Raw genomic sequence first — 20112 nt, 5'->3', positions numbered from 1 at the left:
CTGCAAGAAGAGACCGGGAAGCACGAACCGCAGTGACCACGCACCGGCTCAAGTTGTCGCTGCAGCATCAGCACCCTCTCCTGTCTCCAACCCGCCACCACAGGGAGCCTCGCCTTGGAACTGGCAGCCGCCGTAGGAATTACGCTGATGACCCCGCACCCACGGAAAATCCTGACAGGGATTCATGGACCTATGTTATACAGGGTCAAGCTGAGTGCTTTGCTGTTTGGAACATCATCTGTGTTGGGATTATTTGTTTTGCTTGGCGTCATTGGTGTGGACTATATGGTTGTAGTGCATACCCCTTTCCCACCACTCCAAATTAACAAAGGACTGAGAATTGCTTAGTTGGTGCCACTTGAGCCAAATGACTAAGGGATTACAGACTGTAAAAAGACAAGAGAGGGGGGAAGATGGTTTTGAATCCACCGGAGGACTTACCTTACTGACTTTGAACCTTTCTGAGAGACCCAAGAAAAGGGTGGAAGTGGAATTTCAAGGACAGAAAGGATCATTTTCAGGCTTGCTCGATACTAGAGCAGATTCCAGCATTATTAGCCCTAGCCGTTCGCCTCCTCTCCGGGTTCGCATGAATGAAAAACAGCTAACAGCTTTCTTACCACCTACTGTGCAATGCCTGATAAGGCAGGACATTATGGCTCAGTTGGGGTTGGTTTTAACCCTTTGGGGTAAAAGCCATTGCTTGGACCGTGGCTGGGGAACCTTATAGAGATACTAAGTGTGCTTTTAAATGCTTTTGCTTATTTTACCTTGTATTTTTAATTGTATTCAAGATATGGTTAGTAGAATGATAGAAAAAAACTGGCAGACTAACCTCCTTGTGCAAAAAGGAAAACAGGGAATTTGTTGGAGGACTTTGTTCAGACATGGCTTGAGGGAAAAAAGGCTATGAACATATACAGCTGGTTGAAAAGTAAAAGGCAGCTGTAAGCAGCAAGTTCTCAGGCTTGTTCCTTAACAACAGTAAACACCTTGTCCTTGAGTAGTGATGAGAAAGCATGGTGACAAACATGGAGGCCTTGAGAATGATAAACAAGTCAACAACAGGATGAGAAAAACAAGTCTTGGTCTCAATAACAAACCACAGGTATTGATAACAAAGGAGGTGTTTGTGTGTAATCTGTAACCAATGATGAGCTCAGGTTTTGCAATATGTATGAGCTTAATTACCACTACTATAAAAGTGTGTAAGCTGGATCAATAAATCAGTTCGATGCTCATCAATCAGGATGTGTGCTCGTCTCCCTTCACTTTCCTCAGCTCTGTACTGGGAGGGACTGGGACAGAGCGGCTTTGTACTGGGATATACTGGGAGGGACTGGGATTAACTGGGACAAACTGGGACCGACTGGGATGTACTGGGAGCACTGGGATCAACTGGGAGCACTGGCATGAACTGGGATGCACTGCAATGGAACTGGGATTGAACTGGGATGCACTGGGATGGACAGGGATTGAACTGGGATGCACTGGGATGGACAGGGTTTGAACTGGGAGCACTGGGATTGAACTGAGATGCACTGGGATGGACAGGGATTGAACTGGGATGCACTGGGATGGACAGGGTTTAAACTGGGAGCACTGGGATTGAACTGGGATGCACTGGGATGGACAGGGATTGAACTGGGAGCACTGGGATGCACTGGTTTGAATTAGGATGCACTGGGAGCACCGGGACACCCCCTGCTGGTGTCTCCTGACGTGGATGAGGCGGGGCCACCCTGGGGACACCTCAGGGACACCTTGGGGACACTTTGGGGTGACCCTGGGGCCACCTTGGGGACACCTCAGGAACTCCTGGGATCATTTCAGGGACACCTCGGGGACACCCTGAGAGCACCCTGGGGATATTGGGGAGTGACCCAGGGGACACCTTGGGGACACCTTGGGGACATCCTGGGGACACTTTGGGGACACCTTGGGGACATCTTGGGGTGACCCTGGGGACATCCCTGAGACACCTCGGGGACACTTTGGAGACATCCTGGGGACACTTTGGGGACATTGTGGGGTCACTTTGGGGAGACTTGAGAGACACCTTAGGGACATTTTGAGGACACCCTGAGAGCACTTTGGGGACATTTTAGGAACCCCCAGCTCAGGAACACCTTGGGGACACTTTGGGGACACTCTGGGGTCATTTCAGGGACACTTTAGGGACATCCTGGGGACACCCAGAGAGCACTTTGGGGACACTTTGGAGCCACTTCAGGGACACTTTTGGGTGACCCTGGGGACATCCCTGAGACACCTTGGGGACACCTCAGGAACTCCCTGGGGTCATTTCAGGGACACTTTGGAGACATTGTGGGGACATTCTGGGAAACCCAGACTCTGGGGTCACTTTGGGAGCTGTCGTGGGGACACCAAGGGGACACTTCAGGAGGCCCCTGGGGACACTTCAGAGCCACTACTCTGGGGACACTTTGGGGACACCTTGAGGAGACCTTGGGAACGTTCTGAGAACCCCAGGGGGACACTGTCAGAACGCCCCTGGGGACACTTTGTGGACACCTCAGGATGCCCCGTGGGGACTTCTGGGGGACACCTTAGGGACACTTCAGGGTCACCATCATGGGGACACCCTGGGGAAACTTTGGGGACATTTGAGGGAGATATAGGAGTGACACTGGGGACACTTTGGGGACATCTCAGGGGCACTTTAGGACCCCCAGGGGACACCTTGGGGACACTTTGGGAACACTTTGGGACACCTGAGGGACACCTTGGGGACAGTTTAGGGGGACATCTTGGGGACAACTTGAGGACACTTTGGGGAGACATCTCAAAGCCACCCCGGGGACACCTTGGGGACATCTCAGGGTCACTTCAGGGACCCTTGAGAACACCTGAAGAACTCTTGGGGACACTTTGGGGACATCTCAATAGCCATCGCAGGGACACCTTGGGGACAGCTGAAGGACACTGTGGGGACACCCTGAGAGCACTTTGGGGACACCTTGGGGACATTTTGGGGACCTCAATAGAGCATCGTGGAGACACCTTGGGGATACCTCAGGACCCCCCTGGGGACCCTTTGTGGCCATTTGGGGACATTTTGGGGCCATTTGGGGGTGATTTTTGGGCCATTTGAGACATTTTGGGGCGATTTGGGAACATTTGGGGACATTTTGGGTCCCTCCAATGAGCACAGACTCAGGCCATGCCCCTTTCCCCACACCACTTTATTCCCAACCAATCAGAACCTCCAGAGTGCTTCAAATGGGCGGAGCCTCCTCTGCTTACTCCTCCCCCTTCCCAACGGTGGGCAGGGCCTCCTCGGGGGTGGGTGGGGCCTCCTCGGGGATGGGCGTGGCCTGCAGGGCGTAGGCGGCGGCTCTCCAGCGCTGCAGCCAATGGGAGAAGGGGGCGCAGCCAGGGGGCATGGCCAGGACCCACTGAGCTGGCTGGGCCCACCTGGGGAGAGGGGCGAGGTTAGGAAAAGGGGTGGGGCTTGGGGTGGGAGGAGCCACGCCCCATTCCAGACCTCTCCCCCTCCAAGCCCCGCCCCTCCCTCACCATTGGCTGACGAGCTCCTGGAGGCGGGGCCAGACCCTGATTCGCTGCTCACAGCCTTCTCTGACCAATCGCAGCCGGGCCAGCAGCTCGGCCACATCCACGGTGAGCGGGGGCGGGGCCAGCGGCTCTGGCTCCACCCCCAGGGCAGGCCCCGCCCCCCAGCGCAGGCGCAGCGCCCCCTGGCGGAGCTGCTGACGCAAGATTGCCACCTGGGACAGCAGCGAGCCCTGACGGACACAAGGGTGGGGGGCGGGCTTAGCCATGCCCCCCAAACCCCGCAGGACACGCCCACAATTGGCGGCACCCTCCCCCACCTTTTCAGCCCCATTTAAGCCCCACCCCAAATCCCTCCCACTCTCTTCAAGCCCCTCCTCCACTCTTTAAGCTCCTCCCCTTTCCCTCCAGCCCCTCCCTGACATTTCAAGCTCCTCCCCCAATCCTGCTCCCAAGCCCCTCCCCCTAAATTTAAGTCCCTCCCCCATCTTTTGGCTCCTCCCCCATTCCCCTCCCCCATCCCTTGGCTCTCTAAACCCCTCCCTCCTCGAGGCCCCTCCCCTACTCAAGATGCTCCCCCACCCTTTAAGCCCCTCCCCATCTTTAAGTCCCTTCCTCTCTTTAGATGCCATCTGTTTTAGGCCCTCCCCCTTTGAGCCCCTCCCCACTCTTAAATCTCCTTCCTCCCCCTCAAGCCCCTCCCCCTTTTTAAGTCCCACCCCTCAAGCCTTTGCCCTACCCTTTAGGCCCCTCCCACTTTAAGACCCTCCCCCACTTTATCCAAACCCCTGGTTTAAGCCCCTCCCCCATTTAAGCCCTCTGGGTTAGGCCCCTCCTCCTGGTATAGGCCCCTCCTCCTGGTATAGACCACTCCCTCATTTAAGCCCCTCCCATCCCTCTTTAAGCCCTGCCCCACCCTCTTAGCCTCTCCCCCACCTGAGCCACGCCCATCTCCTGTGCCAGCCCCCGCAGAGGGGGCCTGGCCTGTGCCGGGGGGCGGGGCTCCTCTCCCAGTGCTCCCAGTGCTCCCAGTGCCAGCTGCCGGCGCCGCAGCCTCTCCCCCTCCAGAGGGGGAAGGGCCGAGCCCGGCCCCGCCTGTGCCATGCCCACAACCTGCGGCCAATCAGAGACATCAGGAACTGGGATCCAACTGGGAGGGACTGGTAGGGACTGGGAGGGAACTGGGTTATACTGGGAGGGCACTGGAAGGAATTGGGAGATACTGGTTTATACTGGGAGGGATTGGGAGAGAACTGGGTTATACTGGGAGGGCACTGGGATCAAACTGGGAATTACTGGGATCTCAGCTGGAGTCAAACTGGGAGCACTGGGAGGAAGTGGGAGTTACTGGGGGCACTGGGATCAGAGCTGGAGTCAAACTGGGATGAACTGAGAGTCAAACTGGGAGGGACTGGGGGATACTGGGTTATACTGGGAGGGGACTGGGATGGAACTGGGGAGAACTGGGAAGGTCTGGGAGAGAACTGGGAGGGAAGTGCAGGATACTGGGATGGACTGGGTTATACTAGGATATACTGGGATGGAACTGGGAGGGTGCTGGGAGGGACTGGGTTATACTGGGAGGGACTGGGATCAAACTGGAGTTACTGGGAGCACAGTTGGAGTCAAAATGGGAGCACTGGGAGGGACTGGGGGATACTGGGACAGACTGGGAGGGAACTGGGATCTCAACTGGATTCAAACTGGGGGCATTGGGATGAACTGAGATTGAACAGGGATGGACTGGGAGGGAACTGGGAGTTACTGGGAGCACTGGGAGGGACTGGGAGGGAAATGAGGGATACTGGGATATACTGGGAGGGAACTGGGATCGTACTGGGAGTTACTGGAAGCACTGGGATCAGAGCTGGACTCAAACTGGGAGCACTGGGATGAACTGGGATGGAACTGGGGGATGCTGATTTATACTGGGAGGGACTGGGAGGGAACTGGGATGTACTGGGATGGACTGGGGAGGAACTGGGGGATACTGGGATGGACAGGAGGATACTGGGATATACCGGGAGGGGACTGGGGGGCTTAGTGGTCTATACTGGTCCATACTGGTTCATACTGGGGCGCTCCCCACCTGCTCCTGCAGCGGTTTCAGCGCCGCTCGGCGCCCCCTGGTGGCGGCGCTCAGGAACCGCAGGTGCTGCTGCAAATGGAGCTGGGGAGGGAAATGGCAAAAATCAACAGAATTCACCCCAAATTCACCCAAAATAAACCAAAAATTAACAAAATGAACCCAAAATTCCCCCGAAACCATCCAAATGTACCCAAAAATCAACACAATTCACCCAAAAATAAACCCAAAATTCACCCAAAATGAACCTAAAATACACCAAAATGAAACCAAAATTAACCCAAAATTAATTCAAAATCACCTAAATTACCCAAAAATCATCAGAATTCACCCAAAATTCATCCAAAATCCCCCGAAACCATTCAAATTAACACAAAAATCAACTAAATTCACCCAAAATTAACAGAAAATGCATAAAAATTCACCCCAAAATCCCCCCGAAGCCAGCCAAATTAACAAAAAAAACTCCCTGAAATCACCAAAATTAACCCAAAAATCACCAAAATTCACCAAAATTAACCCTGAAATCCCCCCAAATTAGCCCAAAAATCACCAAAATTTACCGCAAAATACTCCCGAAATTATCCAGATTAACACAAAAAATCACCAAACATCACACCAAAATCAGCCAAATTAACCCCAAAATACACCCAAAATTACTGAAATTAACCCAAAAATCACCAAGATTAACCCAGAAATTCCCAAAAATCACCGAAATTAACCCAGAATCACCCAAATATCCCCCTGAAATCACCTAAATTTACCCCAAAATCAGCAAAATTCATCCAAAAATCCCCCTCAAACCACCCAAATTAACCCCAGAATAACCAAAATTAACTCAAAAAACCACCTGAGATCACCCAAATTAACCCAAAATACACTAAAATTAACCCCAAAATCCCACAAATCATCCCACAATCACCCAAATTAACCCCAAATCACCAAAATTTACCTAAAAATACCTCAAACTAACACACAATTAGCTCACAATTTACCCCAAGTCACGAAAATTAACCCAAAAATCTCCCTGAAATCACCCAAATTGACCCCAAATCAACCAAAATTAACCCTGAATTCCCACCCAATTAACCCAAAATTAAACCAAAAAGCACCAAAATTAACCCAAAAGTCAACCAAATTAACCCCAAATACATCAGTTCACCCCAAAATCCCCCCACAATCAAGCAAATTAACCTCAAATCACCAATTTACCTAAAAATCCCCCAAATTAACCCAAAATTAACCCAAAAATCCACCAAAGTTAACCCAAAATCACCAAAATTAACCCAAAATCCCCCCAAATCACCAAAATTAACCCAAAAAACCAGTCAACCAAAATACCCCAAAAATCTCTCCCAAATCACCCAAAATACCCCAAAATCACCAAAATTACCCAAAGTTCCCCATTTCCCCCAAAATTCCCCTTTCCCCCAAATTACAAAAAAAAAGCCCAAAACCCCAAATCACCCCCAAATCCCGAATTCCCAAAATCCCAAATCCCCCAAAATCCCCCAAACCACCCAAAATCCCCCAAACCCCCAAATTTCCCCCAATTCCCAAAGCCCCAAAATGCCCCAATCCCCCAAACCCCCAAAACCCCCAAATTCACCAAATCCCCCAAAATGCCCAAACCCCAAAAATCCCAAAAACCCCCAAACTCCCCCCAAGCCCTAAACATTCCAAAAAGTGCAAAACATCAAAGTCCCTCAAAACCCCCCAAAATCTCAAAAATTTCCCATTTTACCCCCTCAAAAACCCCAAATCCCACAACCCCAAAAAACTTCAAAAACCTCAAAATTCCCCTAATCCCCCAAAGTGCCCCAACTCCCAAATCCCCCTATCCCAAAAAAACCCCAAATGCCAAATTCCCCAATTTCAGCCCAAAATTCCCCATTTTACCCCCCAAAAATCCCAAAGTCCCCAAAACTCCAAAATGTCCCCAAATCCCCCCAAACTCCCAAATCCTCCAAGTCCCCTGAAATCCTCAAACTCCAAATCCCCCCAAAAACCTCCAAATCCCCCATAATTCTCCCCCCAAATCTCCCAAAAACCCAAATCCCAAATACCCCAAAAACCCAAACCCCCAAATCCCCCCCAAAACCTCCAAATCCCCCAAAATTCTCCCCCCAAATCTCCCCAAAACCCAAATCCCAAATACCCCAAAAACCCAAACCCCCAAAACCTCAAATCCCCCAAAATCCCCAAAATTCCCCCAGATCTCTCCCAAAATCACAAACCCCAAAATCTCCAAAACCCCCAAATCTTAAATCCCTAAGAACGCCAAAAGATAAATCCCCAAAACTGCCAAAACTCCCCAAAAACCCCCAAAACCCCAAAATGTCCCAAATCCCCAAACCTCCCAAATCCCAAAATCCCCTCAAATACTTCCCCAAAACCTCCAAATTACCCATTTTATGCCCCAAAAACCCCAAATCCCAAACATCCCAAAATCTCAAATCCCAAAATCCCCCAAAAAAACCCCAAAATCCCAAACCCCAAAATCCCCAAATCCTAAATCCCCAAAACCTCAAACTCCCCCAAATCCCCCAAACCCCCCAAATCTGAAACCCCAAAAAAACCCAAACCCCAAAATCCTCCAAAACCCCAAAATCCCCAAATTTCCCATTTTATCCCCCCAAAACCCCAAATCCCCAAAACCCCCCCCAAAAAACCCAAAATCCCAAATCCAAAATGTCCAAAATCTCGAATCCTCAAAATCCCAAATCCCAAAACCCCAAAATCCCCCAAAACTCCCCAAAAAACTCCAAGGCCCAAAACCGCCAAAAAAACCCCCAAAACCTCAAACCCCAAATTCCCCAAATTCCCAAACCCCAAATCCCTCAAAATCCCAAATCCCCCCAATACCCCCACTCCAAATCTCCAACCCCCAAAATTGCCCCCAATCCCCCAAAATTTCCCATTTTATCCCCCAAAAACCCCAAATCCCCAAAAACCCCAAAAAAACCCCAAAACACCCCAAAAATCTCAAATCCCAAACTCCAAAATTCCCCATTTTACCCCCAAAAATCCAATAAACCCCAAAAATTCCATAAAGCCCAAAACCTCCAAATCCCCAAAACCCAAATCCGAAACTCCAAAAAACCCCAAAACCCCCAAAATTCTCAAATCCCAAACCCCCCAAATTTCCCCATTTTACCCCCCAAAAGCCCATAAAAACCCCAAAAAACCCCATAAAATCCCAAAATTCCCCGCACTTACCACTCGGCCCCTCCCCTTCCACAGCTGCTGCCGGAGCTGCTCCGGGGCCGAGTTTGGGGTCAAATCCGCGGAATTTGGGACCAGATTTGGGGATTTAGGATCCAAATTTTGGGATTTTGGGTCCAATTTCGGGGATTTAGGATCTAAATTTTGGGGTTTTAGAGCAGATTTTGGAGCTGATTTTGAGGCCAAATCTGAGGATTTTGGGTCCAAATTTTGGGATTTTGGGGCTGAATTTTGTGGATTTTGAGGTTTTGAGGCCGAATTTTGGGGTTTTTGGGGTTCCTGGGGTGGATTTTGGAGCTCCTGCTGCAGCTGGGTCAGCGCCCGGCCCAGGGAGGCCCGGTAGGCCAAGAGCCCCTCCTGGAGCAGGAACAGCCTGGGGAGGAAATTGGGGGGAGAAATGGGGAAATTGGGAAAAAGGGGAGAAATGGGGAAAAATGGGGGGGGGGAGGAAATAGGGGGAGAAATGGGGGAAAAAATAGGAATTTTGAGAGAAAAATAGGGGGAGAAATGGGGGAAAATGGGAATAAAAATTGGGATTTTGGGGTCAAATTTGGTGATGTTGGAGCCAATTTTGGGTCCAATGATGGGGATTTCAGAACAGGTTTTGGGGCTGAATTTGGGAATTTTGGGGCAGAATTTGGAGATTTAGAGCCAAATTAGGAGTTTTGGGGCTGAACTTTGTGGTTTTGGGACCCAATTTGAGGCCAATTTTGGAAATTTTGGGGTGATTTGGGGCTGAATTTTGGGATTTTAGAGCTGAGTTTGGGGCCAAATGGGAGTTTTTGAGGCCAAATTTGGGGATTTTGGGGCCGATTTTGGGGATTTTGGGGCTGAATTTGAGGATTTTGGGGCTGAATTTGAGGATTTTAGAGCAAATTTTTGGGATTTTATGGACAATTATGGGGCCAAATTTGGAAGTTTCGGGTGAATTTGGAGCGGAATTTTGGTGGTTTCAGACAAAATTTTGGGTTTTTTTTCTGGGAGTTTGACGCCAAACTTGGGGATTTGGGGGCTAAATTTGGAGCCAGATTTTGGGGATTTTGGGGCCGGTTGTGGGGATTTTAGAGCCAATTTTGGGGCTGGTTTTGGGGCTGGATTTTGGGATTTTGGGGTGGAATACTGGGAGATTCGTACTGATTCTGAGACTGATTTTAGGGCAAATCTGGAGGATTTGGGGCCAAATTTTGGGGCCAAACTTGAGACCAAATCTGGGAATATTGGGGCTGATCTTAGGGCTGAATTGTGGGGATTTTGGGGTTGAATTTGGAGGTTTTAGGGCTGAGTTTTGGGATCTTAGACCCAAATTTTGGGGCTGATTTTAGGGCTAAACCCAGAGGATTTGTGGCCAAATTTTGGCGATTTTGGACAGGATTTTGGGGCCAAATTTGGGGATTTGAGAGCCCATTTTGGGGTCAAATTTGGGGCCAAATTTTGGGGGATTTTGGGGCCCAGGGAGCCCCAGAAGGCCGAGAGCCCCACCCAGAGCAGGAACAGCCTTGGGGGGGGGGAGTGCAGGGAAATCTGGGGTGACAAATGGGGAAACTGAGAAAATGGGGAAAAAATGGGGGAAAATGGCAGGGGGGGGGAAGGGGGATTTTGGGAGGAAAATAGGAATAAAAATGGGAATTTGGAAGGAAAAATGGGAATAGAAATGGGGGTTTTGGGGAATAAAATTCAGGAAACAGGAGAAGAAATATTGAGGTTTTGAGGTGAAAAATGGGGATTTTGGGGAAAAGGCAATAAAAACTGGGAATTCTGGGTACATTAGGACAAATTTGGGATAATTTTGCTTTTAGGAAAAATTTCAGGGAGTTGGGGGTGATTTGGGAATTTTTTTGGTACATTTTGGGCTGGATTTCAGACATTTGAGGATAATATGAAGTATTTTAGGATGGATTTGGGATATTTTAGGATATTTCAGGGGATTTTGGTCTCACCTGGTGACTCCATCGTTGCCCATCCCCCGCTCCAGGTGTGTCCCAGGGAATTTTTGGGACCATTTGGGATTTTTGGGGTATTTTGGGCTGGATTTCAGGGATTTTGGGATATTTGAGAGTAATTTAGAATATTTTAGGATAATTAAGGATGTTTTAGGGATAATTCAGGACATTTTGGTGTTACCTGAGGACTTCATTGTTGCCCATCCCCCGCTCCAGGTGCGTCCCCAGCTGCCCCTTCAGGTGGGACAGGTGGGACAGGAGGGGGGGCAGCGCCCCCCACACCTCCCCCACGGACCCCCAGCACTCCTGGGGACCCCAAAAGCACATCAGGGACCCCAAAATGGCCTGGGGATCCCAAAATCCCAAAAATCCACCCCAAAATGAGCTCAGAAACCCCCAAAAGCCCCAAGTCCACCCCAAAAACGACCCTGGGATCCTGAAAATGGACTCGGAAACCCCAAAACCCCAAAACCACCCCAAAAACCCCAAACTACCCCAAAACCAGCTAAGGAACCCCAAAAATGGACTCGGGGAGCCCAAAAATCCCAAAATCTGTCCCAAAACCCCCCAATACCTCAAAATCCACCCCAAAAATCCCAAATCCACCCCAAAAACGCCTCAGGGACACAAAAAATGGATTCAGGGACCCCAAAAACCCCAAATTCACCCCAAAACCCCAAATCCTGACCCCAAAATTGCCAAAATCCCCCCAAAAATCCCAAATCCCAACCCTAGAAATTCCCCATATCCCTCAAGTCCCCAAAAAATTCCCCAAAATGCAAATTTCTGACCCAAGAAATCCCCAAATCCCTCCCAAAATCCCCCTAATTCAAAATCTTGACCTCTAAAAGCCAGAAATCTCCCATCTGAAATTATGACCCCAAGAAGCCCCAAAATCCTCAATTTTGACCCCAGCCCCGTTCCCCTCCCCCTTCACCTGCAGGAGGCTCTTCAGGGTGGGCGGGGCCTCGGCTGAGGGGGTGGGGCAAGCCAGAAGATCTCTGTGATTGACAGGTGTGAGGCCACGCCCCAAACGGCACCAGAAATCCCTCAGGGACCCCAAAATGTCCTAAAAACCCCCAAAATTCCCTCCCATCCCATTAAGCCCCACCCACCTACTTAGGCCACACCCATTCCTTTTGGCCACACCCACTCCTTTAAGCCTCACCCATTCGTTTGGCCACACCCACCCCATTAATCCCCACCCATTTTAACCCTGCCCAATCCCTTTCAGCCCAACACACCCCTTTAGGCCACACCCACCCCCTTAAGCCTTGCCCATCCCTTTAAGCCCCACCCACTGTTAAAGCCCCACCCACTGTTAAATCCCCACCCATCCCCTGTTTAGGGCCTGCCCGTCCCTTTAACCCCCACCCCTCCCTTTAAGCCCCACACACTTCTTTAAGCTCCACTCACCCACTTAGGCCCAACCCACCCTTTTAAGCTCCCCCCATCCCTTTAAGGCCCACCCACCAATTTAGGCCACACCCACCCCTTTAGGCCACACCCACTCATTCAGGCCACACCCCTCTGTTTAGGCCCCACCCAACATTTAACCCACCCAATCCCTTCAAGCCCAAACCCACATCTTAAAACCCCGCCCACATCTTTAGGCAACACCCATGCAATGAGGCCCAACCAACCTTTTAAAGCTCCACCCACCTCTTTAAAATCCACCCACTGCATTAAGCCCCACCCACCGCTTTAAGCCCATCCCACCCCTCTAAGCCCCACCCATTTTAGCCCTACCCAGTCATTTTGGCCACACCCACCTCTTCAGCCCCACACACTCCTTTTAAGCCCAGCCTACTCATTTAAGCCCCCCCACTCATTTAAGCCCCACCAATTCCTTTAATCCCTGCCTGCTCCTTTAAGCTCCACCCATGTCTGTAAGCCCCATCCACCTCTTAAGCCTCACCCACCTACGTTTATGCCCCACCCATCCCTTTAAGCCACACCTACCCATTTAAGCCACACCCCTCTGTTTAAGCGCGACCGAAAATTTTACGCACCTAATCCCTTTAACCCACACCTGCCTCTAAGCCCCACCCACATCTTTAAGCCACGCCCATTTATTTTGGCCCCACCTACCCCTTTAAGCACTGACTATCCCTTTAAGCCCCACCCACCCCTTTAAACCCCACCCACCCTTTTAAACCCCACCCACCCCTTTAAGCCACACCTATTCCTGTAACCCCCACCCACCTTTTAAAGCCCCCACCCACCTCTTCAGGACCCACCCATTCCTTTAAGCCCCACCCACCACCCTAAGCTCCACCCATTCTTTTAAGCCTTACCAACTCCTTAAAGCCACACCTATTCCCTTTAAGCCACATCTACCTATTTTAGCCCCACCTGTGTTTTTGGCCCCAGCCACCCACCCCTTTAAGCCCCACCCACCCCTTTAAGCCCCACCCACCCCTTTTAAGCCCACTCCATCCATTTAAGCTCCACTCACAATTTAAGTCCCACCCACATATTTGAGCCCCACCCACCCTTTTAAGCCCCACCCACCTTTTGAGCCCCCCCTCACATATTAAAGCCCCACCCACCCTCTTAGGCCACACCCACACTTTAAGCCCCACCCACCCCTTTAAGACCCTCCCATTCTTTTGGCCATTTCCTCCCCTTTAAGCCCCACCCACTCCTTCAGGCCCCACCCACCTTGTGCTCTGATTGGCCAGGACCTCCAGCGCCCAAAGCACCACCTCTGGGCTGTGGCCAATCAGTACAGCCTGTAGGGGACGCCATGTGTCAGAGCAGAGGGCGTGGCCTGAGCAGAGCCACGACCCCTCCCCTAGCCAGCCACGCCCACCTCAGCCTGTTCCGAACAATCTCGAGCCTCCTGAGCCTTCCCGGGGTGATTGGCAGCTCTGGGGTTCATTAATTAGTTGATTAATTGAGGGGTTAATTAGGGGTTAAGGAGGAAGGGGTGTGACTTACCTGTGTGGGCGTGGTCTCTGGAACTCCACCTCCCTGGCCTTGCACAGGGCCTTGATTGACACCTGCAGAGGGGGAGGGGTTGGGGGAATTTGGGGATTTTTGGGGGGTCCTGGGCTGATTTTGGGGTCCCTGAATGGTCTCCAGGCCCCGCCCACTCACCAGCACTTCCGGCTCCGCCCCTGCGGCCAAGATGGCCGACAGCTCCTCCCGGGATTGGCCCGGCCTGAGGGGACCCAAAAGTCTTTTAAAATACCCAAAATCTCCTCAAAATCCCCAAAATCCCCCAAATTTACCCATAATCCACTCAGGAACTCCAAAAATCCCATCAAGAACCCCAAAGTCTCCTCAAAATCAACCAAAACCCCTCAAAATTTCGTCAAAATCCCCCCAGATCCCCTTAGGAATACAAAATCCCCCCAAAATCCCGCAGGGACCCCAAAATCTCCCCAAATTCCAAAAAAATCCCCTCAGAAACCCCAAAATCCACTCAGGAACCCCAAGAATCCCCCCAGAAAACAAAAATTGCCTCACAATTCCCCAAAATCACCTCAGAGACCCAAAAATCTGATCAAAATTTCTTCATAATCCTCAAAAATCTGAAAATTCCCACCAGGGACCCCAAAATCCCCTCAGGACACACAAAATTCTTCAAAAATCACCTAATGGACTCCAAAACCTCCTCAAAACCCTTCAAAATTTCCCAAAATCCCATTAGGAACACAAAATCCCCTCAAAATCCTTCAAATTGTCTCAAAATCCCTTCAAGACCCCAAAATCCTCAAAAAACGCTTCAGGGACCCCAAATTCTCCTCAAAATGTCCCAAAATCTCCTCACAATCCCCGAGAGACACAAAAAAATCTCTTGAAAAGCCTTCAAAATCTTCCCAAGTCCCAGAGAATCCTCCAAAATCCCCTCAAAAATCACCCAAAATCCCCTGAAGGGCCCCAAAATTCAGTCAGGGACCAAAAAATCTAAAAATCCCCCAAATTCCCCCTTTGCCCATATAAGGAAACACTGCAAGGCCCCACCCCTTCCACCCTGCCCCTTCAGGCCCCGCCCCTTTTACCTTTTATGGATTGCCCTCAGCGCCCTCTCGTGGCCATCCTGCAGCCCAGCGGGGCCCGGCTCCGCCCCCAGCAGCCGAAGCTCCGCCCCTCGCTGAAGCTCCGCCCACCGCCAGCTCTGCGCCTCCTCCAGCGAGGCGTCTGGGGGGGAAAGGGGGACCCCAAAGGTTTGGGGTGAGAACCCCCAAATTTGGGGTTTGGGGGGTCTGGGACCCCTTAATTGAGGGAGGGGACCCCGAAATTGGGATTTAGGGGGATCAGAGATCGCAAAATTGAGGAAGGGGACCCCAGAGTTGGGGTCTAGGAGGACATGGAACCCCAAAATTGGGGTTTGGCCTCGATCAGAGACCCTAAAAATGAGGAAGGGACCCCAAAATTTGCGTTTTGGGGGTTCAAGGATCCCATATTTGGGGTTTAGGGGGATCCTGGGACCCCAAATATTGGGGAAGGGGACCCCAAAATTGGGGTTTGGGGGGTTCAGAGACCCCAAATTTGGGATTTGGGGGGATCAGCGGACCCCAAAATTGGGGAACTCAAAATTTGGGGGTGAGAATCTCAAAATTGGGGTTTAGGGGGGCTCAGGGATCCTAAAAATGTGGATGGGGACCCCAAATTGGGGTTTGGGGGTTCAGGGACCCCAAATTTGGGGTTTAGGGGGAGTCTGGATCCATAAAAATGGGGAAGGGACCCTGAAATTGGAGTTTTGGGGGGTCTGGGACCCTAAAATTGGGGTAGGGGACCCCAAAATTGGGATTTAGGGGGATCAGGGACCCCAAAATTGAGGAAGGGGACCCCAGAATTGGGGTCTAGGAGGACATGGAACCCCAAAATTGGGGTTTGGCCTCGATCAGAGACCCTAAAAATGGGGAAGGGACCCCAAAATTTGGGTTTTGGGGGTTCAGGGACCCCAAATTTGGGGTTTTGGTGGTCCTGGGAGCTCAAAAAGGGGGAAGGGGACCTCAAATTTAGGGCTTGGAGAAAAACTGGGGTTTGGGGGTTTCTGGGACCCCAAAATTGGGGATGGGGACTTGAAAACTGGGGTCTGGGGAGATCAGGAACCCCAAAATCAGGATTATGGTAGTTCTGGGACACTAGAAATCAGGGGGACCCCAAAATTTGGGGGTAGAGACCCCAAAATACAGTAAGGAGCCAAAAATTGGGGTTGGGGGGGGTCCAGGGACTCCAAAATTGGGAAAGGGGACCCCAAAATTTGGGGTGAAGATGCCAAACTGGGGCTTTAGTGGCTCAGGAACCTCGAAATTGGGGTCTAGGGGGACATGGGACCACAAAGTTGGGGTTTTGGGGGTGCTGGGACCCTAAAATTGGGGAAAGGGACCCCAAATTTGGGGCTGGGGTGTTCAGGGACCCCAAATTTGGGGTTCAGAGGTTCTGGGACCATAAAAATTGGGGGAATCCCAAAATTTAGGGGTGGGGACCCCAAATTTGGTGTCTGGGGTGTTCAGGGACCCCAAAATTGGGGTTTGGGAGCATCAGGGACCCCAAACTTGGGGTTAGGGGTGGGTCAGGGACAGCAAAATTGGGGTTTTGAGTGCGCAAGGAATTCCAAATTTGTGGTGAGGACCCCAAAATTGGGACTTAGGGGCATCGTGAGACCCCAAAAATGGGGCGGACCCCAAAATTTGGGGGTGGGGAGCCCCCAAAATGGAGGTTTTGAGGGTAGGAACCTTTGTGCGGGGCCCGCGTTTCTGGCTGGACTCACCGAGGCGCTGCGCCGTTTCCTGTGCGTCCGCAACGGCGTCCCCCAGGTCCCGCACCTCGTTCTGGAGCCGCTGCAGGGCCGCGCGCAGCGCCCCCTGCTGGCCCGGCGGAGCCGGAGCGGCCTGCGCCAAAACGGCCCAAAAGTGCCAGAATTCAGCCAAAATTCACCCAAATGTACCTGGGAGTGTGCCCAGGGTTCTCACGATACCCAAAACTCTCAAAATATTGAGAAAATCCCACAAAAAACCCCCAAAATTCCACAAAAACGAGGGTTAAAATTGGCCCATATCTGCCCGAATTCACCTCAAAACTCACCCCAATATCCCTGAGATTGTGTCCAGCGTCCTCACGATACCCAAAACTCCCAAAAAAATGAGAAAATCCCCAAAAACGAGGCTCAAAATTGACCCAACTCCACCCAAATTCACCTCAAAATTCACCCCAATATCCCTGACATTGTGCCCAGGGTTCTCACAACACTCAAAACTCAAAAAAAACCGAGAAAAATCCCACAAAAATACCCCAAAATCCTACAAAAATGAGCCTCAAAATTGACCCCAAAATTCCCTGAAAAAAATCCCCCAAAACTCTCCAAAATTCCCCCCAAAAACCCACACAAATTTTATAAAAACAAGCCTCAAAAAAATTTCCTAAATTCCCCCCAAAAGTCCCAAGATTTTATAAAAATGAGGCTTAAAATGGACCCAAATCCACCCGAATTCAGTCCAAAATGCACCCAAAATTCACCCCAATATCCCTGAGATTGTGCCCAGCATCCTCCTGATACCCAAAACTCCCAAACGGGAAAACTCCACAAAAGAACCCCAAAATTCTACAAGAATGAGGGTTAACATGGCCCCAAATCCTCCAAAAAATCCCCAAAATTGCCCCCCCAAAAAATCCACCAAATTCCCCAAAAACCCCAGAAATGAGGCTCAAAATGGACCCGAAATCCGCTTGAATTCACCCAAATATCTCTGAGATTGTCAAAAAATCCCAACAACTCCCCAAAGTCTTTTCCAAAATTCCCCAAAAACCCTGAAAAATCCCAAAAATCCTGCAAAAAATCCTCAAAATTCCCCAAAACAATCCCCCGAAAAATCACTTTTAAATGCCCCAAACCCCCCAAATCCCTCCCAAAATTCCCACAAAACAAAAAAAAAATTCTCCAAAAATTTTGCACTTCGCCCACAAAAACAATCCCATTTCAAGCTGCAAAACTCCCCTGGACCCCCCAAAATTCCCTCAAATTCCCTCCAAAAATCCTAAAAAATCCCCCAAAATCCAAAAAAAACCCTTAAAATTCCTGAAAATTCCCCAAAAATCCTCAAATTTCCCCAAAATGTCCCCAAATCTGAGGGAACCCCCCCAAATTTTGAATTTCCCACCCCAAATCTGACCCCAATTGCCCCTCAGGTTTTGGGGTCCCGCTCACCTCCAGCTCCTGCAGGTGCCCGTACCTGAACCCCGATTTAAGGAACAATTTGGGGATCCCCCAAAAATCTCCCCTTCAATTTAAGGTTCAACCCCCAAATTTGGGCACCCCCACCCCAAATTTTGGGGTTTCTAGAATTTTCTATCCCAAGAACCCCCAAATTTTTGAGGATCCCCCGAAATTTCGGATACAAGCGCAGATTTCCTCGGATCTTCTTCGCGTTCCTGTGGGGACCCCCCAAAAATTCTGTGAGGGGAGAACCGGGAAAAGGAGCGGGAAAAGCAGCGCGGGGCATGATGGGAGCTGTAGTTCGGGGGGGTGGGGCCTGCAATGATGTTCTATGGGCGGCGCGGGGCGTGATGGGAGCTCTAGGCCGGCTAGAATAAAAATTAATGGAGCGTGGGGCATGATGGGAGCTGTGGGCTTGGCTATAATGGAACTCAGTGGGGCGCGGGGGATGATGGGAGCTGTAGGCTTGGATATAATGGAACTCAGTGGGGCGCGGGGGATGATGGGAGCTGTAGGCTTGGATATAATGGAACTCAGTGGGGCGCGGGGGATGATGGGAGCTGTAGGCTTGGATATAATGGAACGCAGTAGGGCGCGGGGGATGATGGGAGCTGTAGGCCCGGAAAGCATCTCTCCCTCCTTCCCCTTAAATTTTGGGGTTTTTCACCCTCCCCAATGTTGGGGTCCCCCCTCACCGCTGGTTCCGGACGTGGCGGGTGACGTAATCCCAAATGGGGGCTGCGGGGCCGGAGCAGAGCCTGCAGGGGAGGGAATTGGGGCACCCCAACATTTGGGGGTGACCATAAAATTCACCCAGGAGCCCAAATTTCACCCAGGAACCCGAAAATCACCCCCAGGAACCCCCAAATCCACTCAGGATGCTCTAAAAGGGACTCCAAAAAGACCCCTCCGGACCCCCAAAACCACCCCAGGACCCTCCAAATGGACCCCAAAAATCCCCACAGGACCCCCCAAAACCTCCCAGGGACCCTTCAAGGGGACCCCAAATTCTCCAGGACCTCCTAAAGGACCCCAAAAGCATCCCCAGGACCCTCCAAAGGGACCCCAAAACCCCCCAGAACTCTCCAAAAGATCCCAAAATCTCCTCAGGACCCCCCCAGACCTCCCCATTACCCTCCAAGGGGACCCCAAAAGCATCCCCAGGACCCCCCAAAACTTCTCAGGACCCTCCAAAGAGACCTCAAAACCACCTCAGGACCCCCCAAACCCACCCAGGACCCTCTAAAGGGACCCCAAAATCCCCCCAGGACCACCCAAAAGGACCCCAAAATCCCCCCAGCACTTAAACCCCCTCAGGACCCTCCAAGAGGACCCAAAATTCACTCAGGACCCTTTAAAAGGACCCCAAAACTCTGTCAGAACCCCCCAAAACCCAGCCAGTACCCTCCAAGGGGACCCCAAAACGCCCCAGGATGTTTCAAAGGGACTCCAAAATCCCTTCAGGACCCCCCAAAACCTCTCGGGACCCTCCAAGGGGACCCTAAACCTCCACAGCTCCCACCACATTCCCGCTCTCCCCTCACGGAGCCCTCTGGGAGTTCCCATGCCCGCCCCCCGAAGCCCCCCGGCCCCTCCCCGCCTCAGGGGGGGTCCCCATAGGGGTCCCCGGCTGGTCCCGACCTGCGGAGCGCGGCCGGGGAGGGGATGGCGGAGGCCGGCAGCTCCATCTCCTCCCGAAGCCAGCGCTCCAGCGCCTCCGCCATCATTGCCGGGGGGCGCTGAGGGGAGCGAAAAACCGCGGGAAAAGCGCCGCGGGGCAGCACGGGAGTTGTAGTGCGGGAGGGGCGGGGCATGCAATGATGGGCAATGGGAGGCGCGGGGCTTTACGGGAGTTGTAAGTGAGTAACTGGCGCGCTGTGGTGCGCGAGGGATGATGGGAGTTGTATGCGTGTTTGTAGTGGGGCTCTATGGGTTATAATAATTCTCTATGGGGCGCGGGGGGTGGTGGGAGTTGTATGCGCGTTTGTAATGGAGCTCTATAGGTGATAATGATTCTCTTTGGGACTCTATGGGTTATAACGATTCTTTATGGGGCGCGGGGAATGATGGGAGTTGTATGCACGCCTGTAATGGGGCTCTATGCGTTATAATGATTCTCTACGGGACTCTGTGCGTTTTAATGATTCTCTATGGGG

General features: G+C 51.4%; 1 protein-coding gene across 2 annotated transcripts; it reads right to left on the bottom strand.

Annotated features, from left to right (window-relative positions):
• Positions 1-3188: 3188 nt before the first annotated feature.
• On the bottom strand, positions 3189-19695 carry LOC131562400 (HAUS augmin-like complex subunit 5). Of its 2 annotated transcripts, XM_058812091.1 has the most exons (18): positions 19598-19695; positions 18652-18714; positions 18139-18171; positions 17948-17972; positions 16514-16634; positions 14796-14934; positions 13888-13951; positions 13729-13790; positions 13601-13658; positions 13450-13520; positions 11723-11786; positions 10967-11091; positions 10783-10869; positions 8840-9218; positions 5624-5704; positions 4471-4647; positions 3541-3767; positions 3189-3438 (listed from the first exon to the last, which is right to left on the bottom strand). In XM_058812091.1, the coding sequence occupies exons 1-18, from the start codon at positions 19681-19683 to the stop codon at positions 3264-3266; spliced, it is 2037 nt and encodes a 678-aa protein (XP_058668074.1). In that variant the 5' UTR covers positions 19684-19695; the 3' UTR covers positions 3189-3263. The 2 variants fall into 2 exon arrangements, with proteins under 2 accessions (XP_058668074.1, XP_058668075.1); XM_058812092.1 differs by lacking the exon at positions 10783-10869.
• Between the last annotated feature and the right edge of the window lie 417 nt (positions 19696-20112).

Source organism: Ammospiza caudacuta, chromosome 11, assembly GCF_027887145.1.
Source record: "Ammospiza caudacuta isolate bAmmCau1 chromosome 11, bAmmCau1.pri, whole genome shotgun sequence".
NCBI lineage: Eukaryota > Metazoa > Chordata > Aves > Passeriformes > Passerellidae > Ammospiza > Ammospiza caudacuta.
This window is presented reverse-complemented; position numbering and strand designations above follow the sequence as displayed.

What these genes read in the sequence shown, in the direction of transcription:
- LOC131562400 (XM_058812091.1), bottom strand. Translation starts at nt 19,683, where the DNA reads ATGATGGCGGAGGCGCTGGAGCGCTGGCTTCGGGAGGAGATGGAGCTG. An exon ending in GGGCGGAGCCGGAAGTGCTG is followed by an intron (nt 13,791 to 13,887) that starts GTGAGTGGGCGG and finishes CCCCCTCTGCAG; the next exon opens with GTGTCAATCAAGGCCCTGTG. An exon ending in GGCAACAATGAAGTCCTCAG is followed by an intron (nt 10,870 to 10,966) that starts GTAACACCAAAA and finishes CCTGAAATCCAG; the next exon opens with CCCAAAATACCCCAAAAATC.